Source organism: Uloborus diversus, unplaced genomic scaffold, assembly GCF_026930045.1.
Source record: "Uloborus diversus isolate 005 unplaced genomic scaffold, Udiv.v.3.1 scaffold_14, whole genome shotgun sequence".
Taxonomy (NCBI): domain Eukaryota; kingdom Metazoa; phylum Arthropoda; class Arachnida; order Araneae; family Uloboridae; genus Uloborus; species Uloborus diversus.
In genome coordinates, this window is record NW_026558098.1 from 1,914,625 (window position 1) to 1,933,213 (window position 18,589).

The 18,589-nt window shown below is 31.1% G+C and overlaps 1 protein-coding gene across 1 annotated transcript in view; it reads right to left on the reverse strand.

Annotated features, from left to right (window-relative positions):
- LOC129232942 (probable serine incorporator) overlaps positions 1 to 12,279 on the reverse strand; it is a 60,148-nt gene extending 47,869 nt beyond the window's left edge. Inside the window, exons 1-2 of the mRNA XM_054867043.1 lie at positions 12,125 to 12,279; positions 7,366 to 7,530 (exon numbers count right to left, since the gene is read on the reverse strand). Of these exons, the coding sequence (XP_054723018.1) occupies positions 7,366 to 7,530; positions 12,125 to 12,160 (201 nt within the window). The 5' untranslated portion in view covers positions 12,161 to 12,279. The remainder of the gene's footprint in view (positions 1 to 7,365; positions 7,531 to 12,124) is intronic.
- Between the last annotated feature and the right edge of the window lie 6,310 nt (positions 12,280 to 18,589).

Consider the following 18,589-nt stretch of genomic DNA (forward strand, 5'->3'; position numbering starts at 1 on the left):
CTCGTTATAGCGACCGATTCCCTTTGGACGACAGGGGTCGTTATAACGAACATCAACTGTAGTACTAGCTGCATCACCCGGCTTTGCACCTTGAAATTAAAAGTAATGTAAAGTGAAGCGTGTTCAACAATCACGCTTGGACAAAAGAAAAAAGAAAAAATCAGGAAAAATTTTCATCAGATTCAGGAAAAATAACCAAAAAAGAAAGTTTAAATCTCCTGATTACAGGAAAAGACTTTAAAACAAAAACTAGAATTTTATCTATTCATATTTGACAAAAAAAAAAGGGGAACAGATTTTTTGTCTCAATGATTTTCTTCACGTTACCAATTTTAATAAAAGCATTGTTGAGGAAAGTTGAGATGAAGCACAGGATAATCATTTGAATGGAGGAAAGCCTTCGAAAAATAGGGATTTTATGTTGAAACCTAAGTGACATAATTAATAGTTTTAATTGATAACTCCGCTAGTTATTATCGGAGGATTATGTAAAATAGCCAAACATAAAGACGGGAAGATTATGAATCGATCGATACCTGGTTCGATGGGCAGTTCACAGTCGTTCGGGAGAAACAGGGTTCATACTCTATTTGGATGAAAAATTCCATGACTTTTTCATGACTTCATGAAAATTTTCATGACCTTGTTACATGAAGAGAATAGTACTATTTAATATCAAACTTCCCGGTTTTTTTTTTTTTTTTTTGGAAATGAGCATTAGCAAAACTTCTATGTGAATATGCCACTACCTGATTGGAAAAATATCAGTGTACACCTAAAAAACTGAATTCTTACCTGTTTTCATCATATAAGTTTAAGTTAAGTAAAACTACAGTGAATGATGCTTAAATGTCGACTATTTTTTTTTTATAAACAGGCAAAATGATAATGATTGGGGAAAAGGTTGAATGAATCATTACTAAGTTTCAATAAATTTGCTTCAAAAGTTGCCTTTTAGTGTCAACTTGAACAATTTTTCGGTTCTTTAAAATAAAGCCACATTATTTAATAAATTCATGTTTCTAACCAGATATTTATTTTTAAAAAAATAAAAATAAAAACATTTCATAGTAAATAAATCTTTTGATTTAAATGTACTTGTTTACTTATTTGTACGTTTTCAAATGCATATAAATTAACAGGTTCAGAAATTCCAAAACGTGTTTGAATAATGACACTGAACGTACCAGTGGGTCGCATGGATTAGTTTTGCGGGCCGTATATTGGGCATTACTGTTTTTGAGCATTAGAATTCCCCTATTTCTGTATTCTATCGCATGACTAAAGATTGTCCAAAACCTTCAACAAATTGAGATGAACTCTGATAAATTTTAAAATAAAGATTTAGGAGTGATGGAAACGAACTTGGATGCAATGTTTGAGATCGTTCAATTTTCCAATTTAAATAGCTTTCATGGTGCAGTACTAAATCACTCAAGATTTCTAATGATCTTTTTAGCTACTGTTACTTTTTCCCAGAACATTTTTCCATGACTGAAAATAAATTTCCATGACTTTCAATGGAAATTTCAATTTTCCATGACTTTTCCAGGTCTGAAATGTGCTTATTTTTTTTCCATGACTTTCCAGGATTTCCATGACCCGTACGAACCCTGGAGAAATAACTCAGACATACATACATAAATACATACATAGACATATAAGCGCTGTTTTAAAGTACATAAAATACTAGAGAAACAACAAAAGCTCAAAAAGTAAATTAATAACAGCAATACAAATGTAAAATGAAATCTAAAATTAAATTGGTGGAGTTAGACTCTTCAGGAGTGGAAATTTCATTCTGTGGTTTCAACCATAGGATGGAGTTTCCACTGCTGAAGAAACTAACTCCCTGTGCCAGCAAAATTACCAACCCTGGTTTGGACATAATTTTTAAACTAAACATTCATTATTCAAAATCAGAGATACACCGTACATTTTGTTGGTATTTGGTATACAGCACATTCGCTAGACAAACCAATTATTCGGTTCGGCCAAATACTTAAAATATATTGCAACCGAATAGTAATTAAATTTAAATATTCCAAAACTGATAAACAAATGCATATTATTTAATATAATGAATGAAAATTACAATTTTAAAATAATTTTATCAAAAATATTTCTTCTACAAGCCGTTTTTATACTTTTGATGCCTTCACTTTGAGAATTGCGATCTCTTTGCATCCGCTATGGGAATCCGATTTTTCGAATTTTTGATGTCTATTACGCTTTGTTAAGAGGTAAACAATTGAAATATCTTTTTATTTTTGTTAAAATCACGGAATTTATAAGTTTTAAACGAAATTCTGTGCTTTTTAAGAGTGTCTTGGGTCAAAAAGTTGAATGCTGAACCCTATTCTGAATTTTGTTTTATTTATTTATATTTTTGTTACAATTATTTTAAATATTGTACAGAAATATATCGAGTATAATTTAACATAATGCAGAATGGTAGATAAATATTGATACTTGAAAGAGCGATGCACCCCCCCCCCCCCCCCCCCGCCAAATATCAGAAAAAAATCCAGAATGATTTTCTCGTCATAGAAGAGGAAAACACTCAACTTTAAGTTTAATTGATGCAGTTTGTGCCATCTCTAAATTCTAAAATTTTGTTTTAACAAAAAAAAAAATAATTTTTTTTTTTTTTTTTTTTTTGCGAAATTTTTTGATTTTTCACAAAATTAATTCTATTTTCACAAAATTATTTGATTTTTCACAAAAAACGGACCCTGTGAAAAATCCTGGACAGACCCCTGTTAATTCTAATTTTTACTTACTAATAGTATTACATTTAATAATTTTAGTCTTTATTAAACATATTTTGTACTTAAAGGCAAAAAAACAAAAATGATCTCAGAATGTTTGAATTCTCCTCCATTTCAATTTTGACGAAATTATCAGTTACTGAAGGGACTAAGGTAGACAAGAATCGCTTGATTAAATTGTAATTAGTAATGATATTGGAAATAACTGTGAGTTTCGATTCGCATGTAAGAAGAATGAAAGATTCCTTATTTTTAACCATGTTGCCATGATTATCAGTTATCAAATAATGTATCAGGAATATAATTAACTATCAATTTATGCAGAATTACTGATAACCATAATCCTAATTAGCCATTACCATTTACTATATTAACTTCAGTGCCTTTAGAACTAAATTGTGTTACACATCACAATGAGGGATTTTTACATGACTACTATTTACAAGCTTTTATCTCATTTACAACACTACTAAAATCAGGGTTCATACTCAATATGGATAAAAAATTTCCATGACTTCATAAAAATTTTCATGACCTTGTTACACGAAGAGAATAGTACTATTAAATGCCAAACTTGCCAATTTTCGCAAATGGACTTTCGAAAAACTTTTATGTGAGTGCCACTACCTCATTGGAGGGCACTTACTTGTGACCGAAAAAATATCAGTGCACTGCAGAAATTAATAAATTATTCTTATTTGAATTCACCATATCAATTCAAGTAAAATAAAAATGCAATACCCTGATGTTTAAATGTCTAACACAAATATTTAATAAATAGGGCAGAATAGTAATGAATGGTACAAAAATTGAATGGTTTGTTACTAAAAGTTACCAATAATAAATTTACTTCAGAATAACTTTAGTGTCAATAGTGCATCTACTCACCAATGAAGTACAATATACTATATTATTCATTAAAAATAAAGTTTTCAGTTTTTTTCATTTTTTAAAATCATATTTCAGCTGGCCACAAGGGGATCAGTTTTACGAGCTGTATGTTGGGCATCAATGTTTTAGAGTATTAGAATTTTCTTATTTCTATGTTTTATTGCCTGACTAAAATCTTCATTTTCTAAAGCCTTCAATATATTAAGATTAACTCTGATAAATTTAATAATAAATGTTTTACAAGTAGTTGAAACGAACTAGGGTGCAACTTTTGAGGGGGCGTGGCAAAATCAAGAAAGTGCAAGTCCACTACTACAGAATATAAAATTAAAAAAGTGCAGAAAATAATGGTGAATTCAAAATCAGTGCTGCCCTAGTAGTAAAATCACATCACAAAAAAAGGCGAGCAGCTGTTACAGAAGCGGATGAAATTAGATTCCAAAACTCGGACTTGTTTCTGAGATTGTTCAAGTTATATGCAATATTACTAAACCACTCAATATTTGTAGTGCTCTTCTAGATATTGTTACTTTTTTACTACTCAAGACATTTTTTCCATGACTTTAAATACATTTCCATGACTTTTAATGAAAATATTAATTTTCCATGACTTTTCCAGGTCTGAAATTTGTTTATTTTTTTCCCATGACTTTCCAGGATTTCCATGACCCATGCAAACCCTGTAAAATATAAAAAACTTGATATTTTTATTTAGAAAAATCAGACTCAACACAGTTTACTTCCAAGGCACTGATTTGCTTTTGGAATGATTTAAATTACATTTTACTTATTTTAAATTAATAATTATACTTGAAGTTGATACATTTAAGATATTAAACACAAAATAATTCTTATTTCACTTAGGATAAAAATAGATAAACATTTTCATTTTGAATTGGCATAAAATAAATTTAAGCATTGCTTCAAAAAATTTAAATCAATATTCTCCCACTCTAATACCCCCAATTACAATATACCCTATTAAAAAAATTATTATCGAAAAATATTTGGGGTTTGTATGCATAGAAATATAAAAAATATGAAAACTGCTATCAAAGAGGGATCTTTCATTTGGATTGAAGTATATCTTTTTTATCTGAAAGCATCCTGGCCTTATTTTGGTCACTGGAACTACAGTACAATATTCAATATTAATCAAATATTATTGAAGCTCATTAGAAAAAAAAATACTTTTTTGAGCATCACTTTTTAATGCAATTAATGATATTGTGAATCAATGATATGCTGAAAAAATAAATTTTCAAATCACTTTCTTCAGAATTCATTTAGGTTTTTGAGACTTTAAACTATTTTCTGATTAGAGTAGCTTCAAGAACCACTTTTCGGTATCAAAATGCCAAAACTATAGCTGCCAACATTAAAAGATAAAAAACAGGGAGACTTATGCTTAAAATTATGGACACTACATTCATGAATAAATAGTGACAAAAGTGGAAGATTTTTTAAACATACAAAGGAATTTTTTAAATCAAGCCTTTATAGGACCCGAAACTAGGTATTGGGAAATCTGGCAGGATCAGAAAATGAGATAAATTTTTACTTTTTAAAATTAAAAAAAGAAAGTCTGCCACTTCTAGGTTTGATAAAAAATGTTTTCAAAGAGGCATAATTTTGTTTTCTCTTATAAGTGCTACTAAACATTTCTTGCAACAGATAAATGTTTAGGAAAATCAGAGAAAAATGGAGGTTGTTTTACCGCATGTTTTGGAAATTTATTTTTTTTAAAAAAGGAAAAAGTAAACATATTTCAAAAATGAATGGACAAGTAAAATTTTTATACACCTGTATAAAAGGTTTTGTTTTTGAAATTTTGATTGTTTTACTATATTTCTCATATTTCTAATAACAAAAATAATTTCATTTTAGGGGGAATTTCGTTGCGTTAATGAAATTTCAAGAGATACTTCATCAGGCACTTCGGAAGAAGACATCAAAACTCAAGAGTAAGCCGACTGAATTGAAAGAGTCAGCAGCAATGCATTTACATGTTTAAGGTTTTCAAGATTTTTTTTAAAAAAAGCGTCTTAACCATGAGATCAGTCCGAGAGTGTGCAGAGTTGGGGTGCGACATCGATGTCGATGCTTTGGAGACATCGATGTTTTTGTTAAAACATCGATATTTTTAATATCGATATTTAACTTTCGATGTTTTTGGAACATCGATGTTTTGGATTCGATATTTTTTCGATGTTGATGTTTTTATATTTTAATTGAAGATTATAATAAAATTTCTCACAGGGAAGTGACATCAATTAAAAAACATCAATGTTTCAAAACATTGATCTTTAAAATGAAAAAAAAAAGATGGTATCTATAAATTAATAATACTGAACTCCTTGAAACATCGACAAAAAAAAAAAAAAGTACTGAAGCCCTATAGTTCTCAAATACAGATCTCATTTTCACTGTTGAGAAATTATTCTTATTAAATTGAATTTATGATTTGAGGTTCAGTATTTTCAGTATATTAGTCGGGTACGCTTTCTTTTGCATTGCTTAAACCAACAAATATATATATATATAATAAAAGTGAAAAATATTGAAAAGACCACACCAAAAGCCCATCGATGCGCAACACAACAAAACTAAAAAGCCAAGTAAATATAAAATAAGCCAGCCAAATTCCAAATATTAAACAAATTACATAAAAATAATGATGATAAAAAGGAAAATTGCAAATAGCTATTAAATAGGAAAAGATAAAGTATGAATCCAGAGGACATGGACATGGATTTGTTTTTTACTTTTACGTTGACAACTGGAAATAATTCTATTGTGTTGAACATCGGAATCGGTTTCTTTTTATATGGATTTCAAGGTAAGACAATTTTGTTATTGGCAGGTACTGTCCCGTGGATGGCTTGTTTTCCTAATTAGTCGAGGCGAAACCCCCTGCTTTTAGTTTTAGGTTTGAACTCTTGTTTATTGTTTTTAGCTTAGCAAGTGGTGCTTTTGCCCAATGTTACTCTATATTGCATGTACTGGAGCTTAAACATTCTCTTTTAGATCATAATAAAAAAAAATTTTTTTGGGTCTTTTGACCATATTTCATGAATTCTCCACGACTGATGAGCTCTGGATTCATACTTTTTCTTTTCATATTTAATAGCTATTTGCAATTTTCCTTTTTATCATCATTATTTTTATATAATTTGTTTAATATTTGGAATTTGGCTTGCTTATTTTATATATATATATATATATATATTTCTAAGTAAAGCCAATAATAAATTATATATATATATATATATATATATATATATATATATATATATATATATATATATATATATATATATATATATATATATATATACATATAAAATTTATTATTGGCTTTACTTAGAAATTTCCGAAGTAATAGCAATAATTCAACGAATTGACGCAATGCCAAGAGAATTCACTGATCCACTAATAAACATTTGTTAGAGATTATCATGTATGTACAGTAGTAGTATATTCGAAAATGCAGTTCATACCGTAGTGTAGTATATTCAAAAATGTATGTTATATAGTGATAAAAAGATAGATCTTTGAAAATATCGATGTTTCTTGGTCGATGTATCAATACCATCGATGTTTTAATTTGTGACATCGATGTTTTGAAACATTGATGTTTTGCCATCGATGTCGCACCTCTAGTGCAGAGAGAATTTTATTTTGCGTCGATTGGCATACTCACGTTTTCCAGCTTCTCCTTGAGCTGCGGAGAGAGCATGATGCATGACACGACTGTGGTGAGCAGCAGCATGATGGCATACATGATGCGGGTGGATGTGGAATTCTTGCAAGAGGGGCAAGCTGAGCAGCACAGGCTGCAGGCTGCACTCCCACAGCAGCATGCCAGCTGGAAAGTAACACAAATACAATAATGCAGGAAGAAAATAAGTAACATTGCAATTGATACAGTAAAATACCTTTATAACGCCGACCTATATACAGTCGGACCTCGATAGATGCTTGGGTTTATCAATAGATCTATTTCAAATAAATCTAAAGAAGTTCTTCTGCCCTTATATAGAAGTTTGGTAAGACCCCATTTGGAGTATGCTGTTCAGTTTTGGTCTCCTTATCTTAAGAAAGACATTAACGTATTGGAAAGGGTTCAAAGGCGAGCTACAAGGCTAATGAATGGACTTTCCCACTTAGACTACGATTCCAGGCTTAGAAGGCTAAAAATGTTCAGTCTTGAGTGAAGAAGAGACCGAGGGGACATGATTCAGCTGTTTAAATTTATTAAAACGAAAGATGTAACGGGGCTGAAGTTTAGCTCTGAAAACAGGACAAGGGGTCATTGTTTTAAGCTATTTAAATCTCAGGCTAACATGAACATTAGGAAAAATTATTAATATAGCAGGGTAGTGGAACCTTGGAACAGCTTACCGGAAGAGGTGGTCATGAGCAAGGGGGTGGACAGTTTTAAGAGGGCCATTGATCTTCACTGGAGATTGTAAATGGACCAGGACCAGTCTAGCTGGGCCCAGAGCCTGTTGCTGGTCGTCACTTTTGTATTTGTATTTGTATTTGTATAAGCAGTCTTGCATAATATAGACGAACACGCGAATGGCATTCGCAGAAAGTTTTTAGCTCTGAAGAAATTTTTTTAACCTGCTAACGTTAATTTTTTTTTAAAAAAAAAAGCAATTTTTAAAAATGAATCCCTGTAAATTTCTGTTGAAGCCTTTTTTCGAAAACCTTTTAAAGCACATGTGTGAAAAAAAATAGTGGTTTTGGCAGTTTTTCTTCTGTTGGTGAAAAATAAAGCATAAACAATATGTTATTATAAAAATAAAAAAAATTATAAATGATTTAAAGAATTTTTATTAATGAAATTAAATGATTAATGAATTTTTATTTATTTTTTAATTTTTTTTTTGTCTTTTTCATATTTGAATATAAATTTAATTCTTTATTCAAGGGTGAATTAGGCAAAAAAAATTATTTGCAGAAAATTTCCCAGTTAGGATTTGTGTTCGCAGAAAGCTTTTCATTTTATCTAAGTCTGGATATAAGGTCACTCCATGGGACTTTACAAAACTGACCTTATAAGTGGGGTGACCTTATAAGCGATTCATACATATATTTATTGATAAATAAAGATGTACTTACAAGGATGTATACATTAATTCTTTTAAAATTTAATACGTCCAAAAACATCAGTTAATTAAATAATAATAGTTGAATTGATTTGAACCAGTTGAAATTTTTGGAATTAATAAGAAATTTTGAAATGCTTTTTTAAAATTTCCATTTTGAATAAAACTGCATTCAAATATGCCCAAGCAAAGAATTGATGAGCAACTTACCTTACTTAAAATTACATTAATACAGGACTGATGCGTTTTTTCTTTAATTTAAGCACAATGGTTTCTAAGTATCTTCTGAAAGTTTTCTTCTACTTCTAATTACTGGTAAAAAAATGCGATATGTCCATGCTGAGTGCCCACGTTACAGCTTCATATTTTAGTATCACTGCCCTAACACTCACTTTCTAATGTTAATTTACTACGTTAATAGGCACTTTAGAAAAGGGACCTTATATGCAAGGTGACCTTATAAGCGAGTGACCATATATCGAGGTCTGACTGTAAAGCAATTCTCTATAACCGCACAACTTTGCAGAAGTAAACAATAGGTTTTTAAGTTCAAAAAATCCCTCTGTTTTGCTTTGCAAACATAAAAATGGTTAGGCAAATTGAATTTTGAAACAGTTTTTCATTTTTCCATCTTAATTCAAAACTTATAAATAAAAATTAGCATTCACAGTAAACAGAAAATACCAGTAGGCTCTTGAAAATGCAGCTGTTATGCAAACTATGAAGCTGGCAGAAGTGCAGGATAATTCACTTTCTTTTAATTGTAAAGCATATTTATTTTTGAATGATTAGTTGTATAATTAGTGTTTTAATACTCATTGCAGATAGAACTGATTCTGAAGTGCTAATATATATATATTCTGAATATTAGTTTCAAAATTTGTGAAATGACCTATATAACGTCAAAACCTGTATAACACAAAAGTTCTGGTCCCAAGGTGTGCATTATAAGGGTTTTCAACTGTATATAAACATATTTGTGGTATTTTACATTTACCAATAAAGTGGAGCATTCGAATTAGAAAAGAAACATCTCAGGGAATGAAAACTTAGTAAGTTTTTTTTTTTGCAATAAAATTTCAAAAGATAAATCAGCAGCAATCACTTATTTCCACCAAAATCCAAAATTGATTCGAAAGGTTTGTTCGTCTATCAGTTAGTGGACAAACCAACTCTTAGCGGACAAAATTCCATCTGACTTGTAAATCGGCTGTGTCAGTCTATTCCAGGTAAATTGTAAAACTGTCTGGGAACTCATACTTTGTTACTTTTTAATAAAAAAACATTCTGCTGAGTGGCGGCTCCTGGGAGGGGCCAGAGGAGGCCCGGGCCCCCCCACTCTTTTTAGAAGACAATAATTTGTAACTCTTCATTTATTTTCCTTTTTTTTTCGTACGTGCTTGAAATTAAAACAAAATGGCTTGCACCATATTATTCTGCATATAATCCATATTATATGTTAAAAAGTGAAAAATTAATAAGTTGTGGATTATACGTTGTCATGGATTATCTGCGTGTGTGTGTCCCAACAAAAAAGCATTGAACCTCAATATTTACAGCAGGATTCGCAGAGATCGTTACCCTACATGTATGCTGCTTATTTTACACAGCTTGAATGTTCTTCCAATATTCAGGCTATGTAAAATAAACAACATACACTAAAGGAAGAAGCCTTCATTTGCACAAGATTAGACCATTTGCTCCTTTTTACTTCCTTTTACAAAAAAGGAAGTATTGTATTCGCGAAAAAATGTTCACTCAAAAATCGCCCTTAATTTCCTTTTTGCTCACCTCCAAATGAATGTTGAGTTTTTTTTCGATTCGACCACATGCGGAAAAGTGCCTAAGAATGTATAGACACGCGAAATATCCATTTTGACCATCACCGAGGTAATTACAACGACTTTTCTCGTGACGTCTGTATGTATGTGCGTATGTATCTCGCATAACTCAAAAATGGTATGTCCTAGAAAGTTGAAATTTGGTACATAGACTCGTAGTGGGGTCTAGTTGTGCACCTCCCCTTTTGGTTGCTTTCGGATGTTCCTAAGGGGGTCTTTTGCCTCTTTTTGGGGGGAAATCATTGTTAATTTCGATGTAAACTCAAGTGGCGCTATAATTTGTCGGACACTTGGCGATATATCGCCAGTCTTTTGGTCGCCAAGTTTTGTCGCCAACTTGGCGACAAATTTGGCGGAGTTTTTTTTTTTTTTTTGGTTTCACTTTGGCCACTGTTGGTGATATTTAGAGAGTAAACTATTGAATCACATTAAAATAGCGAATAATGGGGAAATGACATTAAATTGGAGTAAAAGGAAGTCATGTGATGCACACATCAGCTCGTTTTACTCTTTGTCTTCAAGTAATTAGCGTACTATAACAACAATTTAGAGAAACAAGCATTATTTTTGAAAATACCTTAAAAGTTATTACTTCTTTACATTTTTAATTTAGTTGCTAAAATGAATTTATTTTTATTGATTTAACAAAAAATAAAATAAATAAGAAAGTTTAAAGATTAAAAAAATATGTTTTTTAATTTTTTTTTTTTCAAAAACCAAAGTTGGGGGGGGGGGCGAGTGTACACATGATCTAGCCCCCTCACTTTTTCAAGACAGGAGCCGCCACTGGTTCTGCCTCCTAAGCTTTATATTGCCGCCAACAGCAAAAATATGAAGTTATATGCGAGTGGAGAGCCACTCTGCAAATCCAGCATGTTCGAGTACAAAATATGTATATTGACATAAATAAGGATTTTAGTCTCGTTATAATATTGACGAAATTGGCTGATTACAGCTCAAAACATAGCAACAGGGCAAAAATCATATCTAAGTGATTTTATTACAAAATTTTCCAAAATACGATGTGCTATCTAATGCATCGTTATGCTAAGGACTTTTCTGCTGGTAAATCTTGAAACATAAGTAGAGGATAATTCGTAAGAGGCAACGAAAAATGCACATTTAAATTCAGTCGGGGGGGGGGGGGGGGGAATAAAAAAAATAAATTAAATTAAATTACTCTCATGCACAGAATTATGTTTCTAGAAATTTGTCTCCAGAAAGAAAAACAAACAAACGAAATCAAAAGTGCCAAAAAAAAAAAAAAAAGATCTAACGAAGGGGGAAATCTGAAATAGAACATCTTATGAGGAACGCTTTTTTCAACAGCTAAATTAATACCTATTATAAATTAATTTCAAAGCAAAATGCTCGTGAAATAACAGCATGACCAAAGAATCAGCCTGTAAAGATTAAAGACTTCATTTTTTCTTCATATTTAAGAAACAAAATTCAATTCTAAACAACCATTCCAGCTGGAGAACAAAGAATTGAATTTTCTTACCTGTCCGACGGTTAAAGCACCGAGAACTGCTCCCATTATTAAAGAATGGAATATAAAACTTTTAGATGCTTATTTAGAACTTTTAAAGCTTGATATGCAAAGGTGTAATCTCAAAATTCAATTACGAAACTACGTTTATTTGATTACTCGATTGCTCTCGAAATCACACGTTCGGTTAGGGACCGAAAGATTATGAAAGCGTCAGGGGTGAAATAGTGCAATATCTTCGCTTCTCTGCTTGATTTTCTTATCGTTCATGCTGCCATCTAGCGAACAGATGTATGACTATTAATCAATATTAATTATAAAATAAGGTTGCAAAGCCCTCTTAATGAAGGTTGTCTGTTTCTTTTTTTTTCCGTATTCACTTATTCTTTTATAATTAGCCAAAATATGAATATTTGAAGAATTAAAAAGGTTCATTTACCGTTTATGGTGGAAAAAAATGAAAAATAGACTTTTTCATTCACATACATAATTATTTACTTTAGTGCAATCTTATAAAGAAAAGAGAAGAAGAATGTATTATTTTTGGTTACACTTGGTGTAAATGGGTGAATAAATAAATTTTCAAATTTAGTAATATATAAACATGATAAAATTCAAATTGCCTATAATTGTTAGTAGTAATAAAAATATTCAAAGAGAAAGGAATAAAGTAGCATTATTAAACGTTTTTTTATTTGGGTTGTTCTGAATAAATACATTGCGCATTTGCACGAAATAGACGTAGGATGTGTAAGAGCTACGATTCATAAAAAGAGATTAAATTCAAAATTGGACGACAAACATTGGACGTTCTTGGGAATTAGCATTTGTTGCATTTGGAGGATGTAAAATTAATCCTCTGAACAAAAAGAATAATGTCACCTCAACTGATGAAAGTACTCAATAAACTTCGGTAAAAAATATTTTAGAAATGAATAAAAAAAAGTTTTGATGGAATTATTTTCTACCTTTTCATTTACTTTTTACAATTAGTATTCATTATTAATTAATGCCAGGGGAAAAAAAAACCTATGTACAATAGAATAAAAGTTATTAAACTAGTTTGTTGATAATCATATCTTTAAAAAGTGAAAAAGGTGCTGAAAAAATGTCAGTTAATTAAAAGTGAGCAACAAAAATTATTAATTGGAAAAAAAATCAAATTCGTTTACAACAAATTTCATTTGATGAATAACATAATCAGTTAAAAATATGAGTTTCAGTTTTACATCAAATACAAAAAAAAAAAAAAAAAATCAATCAAACATTTTAGTCTGCAAGACGCTCATATGTGAAACACATTTTAAACGTTAAAATTCCATATGAAAATAGTTTTATTGTAATAATGCTAAAGGTTATTAGAAATGACTACGTGACATCATTTAACATTTTTTAATTTTCTTTTTGAACCAAAAAACTCGGATTTTTTCATTCAGATTTTTTTAAAACCTTGAAACATTCGTATATTTGGGTTGGTTGGGGGTAGTGGGTCACTACGGTAAGTGGATCAACCCCCTAAAACTGAAATAGGGATAAACAACTCTTCAAACTCTCTTCAACTCTTTCAAACTCTTTTGCACAGATCATGTTAAATTTCATCACAGTAATTGGTTTAACACATATTTGGGATTCATGAAATTTTTCTAAATCATAGCACTTAGTCAAAAAAAAAAAAATCTGATTTTTTTTTTTTTTTTTTTTTTTTTTTTTTTTTGCGAGTTCAAGCAACATTTTTCAAAAAAGTGTTTCCAGGTTAGTTTTTATTATTTTTTATGATAATTAATTTTTTACCTATAGTATAACTTAAAGTTCATACAGCAACAAGAATTTTTGAATAAAATATTATTAATAAGTGTTTAAGAGGAGGGGTCCCACTTACTCCGTACATTTTTGCTATACGTGGTAAGTGGGTATTATACCCATCTATTAAGTAAGTGGGTATTATACCTACCCCCTCACAATGGGGTAATTGGGGGCCCCTATAATAATGGGGATTTCAAAATAAAGGGTAATTCTGATTAAGTATTTGTATTGGTGAAATACAAGACAACTATGACGAGTTAGTATAGGAATTGATAGTTGAGCTAAAAACTGCTAAAGCTGGTGATTATGTATTTGTGAAACGAACATGACAGAAAATCATTTTGATTTAAGTAGGTCTAATGTTGGAAGTTGATGATACAAATTAAAAAAAAGTGATGAATTTTCAAGAACGAATAGAAATAGTGACACTTTTTATTGGCATTGTGCAGATGATGTTGGGATAATTACTGAGGATGAAACGATGATGGTTCTTTTTTTCCTTAGCCCCAACTTTACAAAGACGCAGTCACTTAGTGTTTCCATTTTTTTTTTTTTTTTTTAAACTTATAGTTTTGGCAATTTACTCAAATTGATCTTAATCAACTGTATTCCTTTCATAAACACACCTTTATTTGTAAAAGTGAAATGTATGTCCCGATAGACTTTCAATAGAATTCACAAATGAAATTGCTTTGTTTTTCGTTTTAAACTTTTCCGTGGTACAGATTTAAAAGACAGTAAATATCTTAAATAAATGGATGCATTAAAAAAAAAAAAAAAAAAAAAGATTCACACTAAAAATGTACATACTTTATCATGTAAGACCGCATTTTTAGATATGCTTTATTTAAATTTAAATTAAAGGGGGTGACCCACTTACCCCTTACTCACGCCCGGCTCCGGGGGTAGGCGGCCGCCTAGGGTGGCAGATTTTAGGGGCGCAAATTTCGAAATATGAAAATCTGTTTCAGTGCCATAAGATTCACTGCTTCAAGGCTAAAAGTACAAATAATTTAGAGTGTGTATCAGTGCTTGGACATGCAAAGCATAGTTCGGAATATAACTAAAAATTCAATTTAGTTTTAGGGGCGGCAAATTGCGTGGTTTAAAAGTATTTTACAAATACAAATACAAATACAAAAGTGACGACCAGCAACAGGCTCTGGGCCCAGCTAGACTGGTTCCTGGTCAATTTACAATCCCCAGTGAAGATCAATGGCCCTCTTAAAACTTTCTACTCCCTTGCTCATTACCACCTCTTCCGGTAAGCTGTTCCAAGGTTCCACTACCCTGCTAAAATAATAATTTTTCCTAATATCCATGTTAGCCTGAGATTTAAATAGCTTAAAACAATGACCCCTTGTCCTGTTTTCAGTGCTAAACTTCAGCCCCGTAACATCTTTCATTTTAATAAATTTAAACAACTGAATCATGTCCCCTCGGTCTCTTCTTTGCTCAAGACTACATTTTTAGCCTTCTAAGCCTGGAATCATAATCTAAGTAGGAAAGTGCATTTATTAGCCTTGTCGCCCCCCCCCCCCAAAAAAAAGAAGGTCACTTTTTAAAAAGAAATAAGGCAAAAAAGGGAGCAAGCAGGCAAAAAAGGGAGCATTTTGAAAATATTAACATCCGTTTCAGTGATATAAGATGCACTACTTTATTAAAGACAACTTAAAGTGTGTACCACAGCTTGGATATGCAAAACCCATGTTATTATTTTATATTATGATTATTATTATTCAATGGGGGTGATTGGGGTGCGGCACTAGTCAATATCTCCTAGGGCGGAAGAACTACTAGAGCCGGCCCTGCCCTTACTATGGGGTAAGTGGGAGCCCCATCCGATATTTTAAAAAATATAATCGTTAAGAATATTTAAAGCATTATTTTAGAAAATAATGAAGAATTTTGGTTTATTAATAATGTGTAAGATAAAATAAGACAATAAGTTTAAAATTTTTTGCTTCGAAACTTTATGCATAAGGTTTCAAAAACGAACTATTCTCAAAAGGGATCCCACTTACCCCAACCAACCATACTTTACATTTAAAAACATAATATTGTTACAAATTCTGTAAATAGTAATTGTTGTAGTAACGTAACCTGTAAATAGTTTCCCGTAATGAATATACAACTCCTTTTCGTTCGGCTGAAGTATACGATCCCCTATTTCCTTTTCTTTTCATTGATAAAATTTGATAACGGTCTACGCATTTCGGGAAGCAGTAAGAATGTTGTGGAAACTTCTTCGATGTTTATAAAGGCGTCCCGCGTGATTAAAAGTTTAGTTTCGATTGAGATTTCGAACTGAGAGCGTATTTGCTCTGTTTATTGCGAGGCATTTCGCTGTGTTGTTTTCGTATTTGGAAGTAAATACGTGTGTAAACGTTGAGTTTACGGTGTTGTGTGATAATTGCTTAATTGCTGATGAATAATTTAGCAGTTGTTGACGATCTTTCCTGTACCTAGTGCAAATAAATTTCCTGTGTTTTTATCAAGAACTGTGTCTTCATTTCAAGAAAGTGGAAGTCTCGCCGGATCCGTTACAATATATTTCCCACACAATAGGTGAAACAGCAACTTTTTAGCTATTTTCATTTCATGGCAGTAGCTGTGTTTGAATAATAGGCATAAGTAGACTAGTTTTAACACAAATAATGTATGATTCAAAATAAATTTAGCGTTTAAAATTTAAAAAAAAGGTTCATAGAATTTTAATTTTGATCTTTTGGTGCAAGTCCAGAGGAATAGCCCACAATAAATTTTTATCATAAAATGTCTGTACATTGTGCATAGTAATCTTTAATTTTTCCTCCAGTCTCTTCACCCCTTTTTTCAAGCATTTTTCAAGAAAAATTTTCTCTTTTTTTTTTAAACTGAAAACTGTCACACATGATGATAGAAGTTTTACAGCGACAATTAGAAATCCTTCAGAACAAATTTTGATTCAACCACTACGTTTCAACTCTAGCTGCGCTGCCCCCCCCCCTCCCTTCCCCCAGCTACTACCACCAATCCTACAACTATACTTCTAAGAAACAGTGGTATCACTATTTCCTATTATTATATATTTCATACCTTTTGGAAGAAAAAAATCTTAAAATTTGCCAGTTTTCTATGTTTATCAGCTTAGAGTCGACAAAAGTTCTGAAAAATTGGGGTAAATAAGGCTATTGTTAAAACTTGATTATAAAACAGTCTGAACTGATGAACCTTTCACCTTACTCTTAAAATTAGCATTAGTTCTCTAAATATTTAATAAATTCTGAAGATTCATAAAAACGTTATAACGTTTAGACAAGATGCGATTTTGTTTTACGCTTTGCTTAATAAGGGGTGCCCCTCATCCTAAAGGGAAAGAGCACCCCCCCCCTAAATGTCACAAAGTCCCCCCCCTGATCAAGAGCTCCCCAAAATTGAGAAAAATACTCCTAAAAACAACCCCCCTAAAAATTTCAATGGATTAGTCTGCGGCATGACCCCTTCCCTTTCCTTGGTGGGCACCCCTGGCTAAATGATAAGGTTTCCATCATTTTGTACATTTTTAGTGTAAAATAATGTGTTAAACAATTACTTTACTTAATAAGTTTACTTAATTACTTTACTTAAAGCCATGGTGTAATAAGAAAAAATGCAATTTTTTATATACACTTTTTTCCGAAGTGTAATTTTGGAATAAAAGCAATATTGCAAGAGATGTAGTTTAGCAAGTTGAAGTTAATATTGTATAATGTAGTGCAATTACATTGAGAGCAATACATTCTAAAAATTATTTTAATTAATAAAAATAAAATCAACTGATTTTAATCAATGATTTTGTTTAAAAAAAATTCTTGATTCAAATCAACGGTTTTTTTTTTCCCTAAATTACTTAATTTAAATCCTGATTTTAATCATAACTTAAATCAAGCTGCTTTAAATCAATGAACACTGCTTAACATTAAGTAAGATCGTCAAGCAGTTACCAATAAGTATTAACAAAATTGAAAGCGTGTACGGTTCCAAATTATGAACACATTGAGTATTAAAAAATGATAACAATTATGATTAAAAAAAATGTTGCTCATATTTTAACATTTTGTTGTCAGTCACGAACTTTTTTTTTTAAACGTTTTCTTAAATTAGTCAAGTGCGTGCTGGACAAAGTGACATAGTTCATTTCGCTTACTTATTCAACCATTTTAAGTATTAATTTCCTAATTAATTAACAATTGCCTTATTCACCCCCAATTGATTTTATTTCAGAACTTTAGTCGACTCTGAACTGATAAACATAGAAAATTGCCAAATTTTAAGAATTTATCTTGAAAAAAGTATAAAAGTTATAATTCTAGGAAATATAGTAGTACCAATGTTTCCTAGAAGTATAGTTGAATGATTGGTGGTAGTAGCTGGGGAAAAGGGGGGGGGGGGACCAGCTAGACTTGAAGCCTAGTGGTGACGAAATTTGTACGCAAGGATTTCTAATTGTCATTGTAAAACTTCTATCATATGTATCATATGTATGAAAATCATGTGTGACAGTTTTCTTTTAATAAAAAGAGAAAATTCTGTTTGAAAACTGCGTGAAAAAAAGGGAGAGAAGGGACTGGGGGAAAAGTTCTAGATTGCTATGAACAAATATGTATAATATGATAAAAGTTTGCTATGAACTATACCTCTGAACTTGCACTG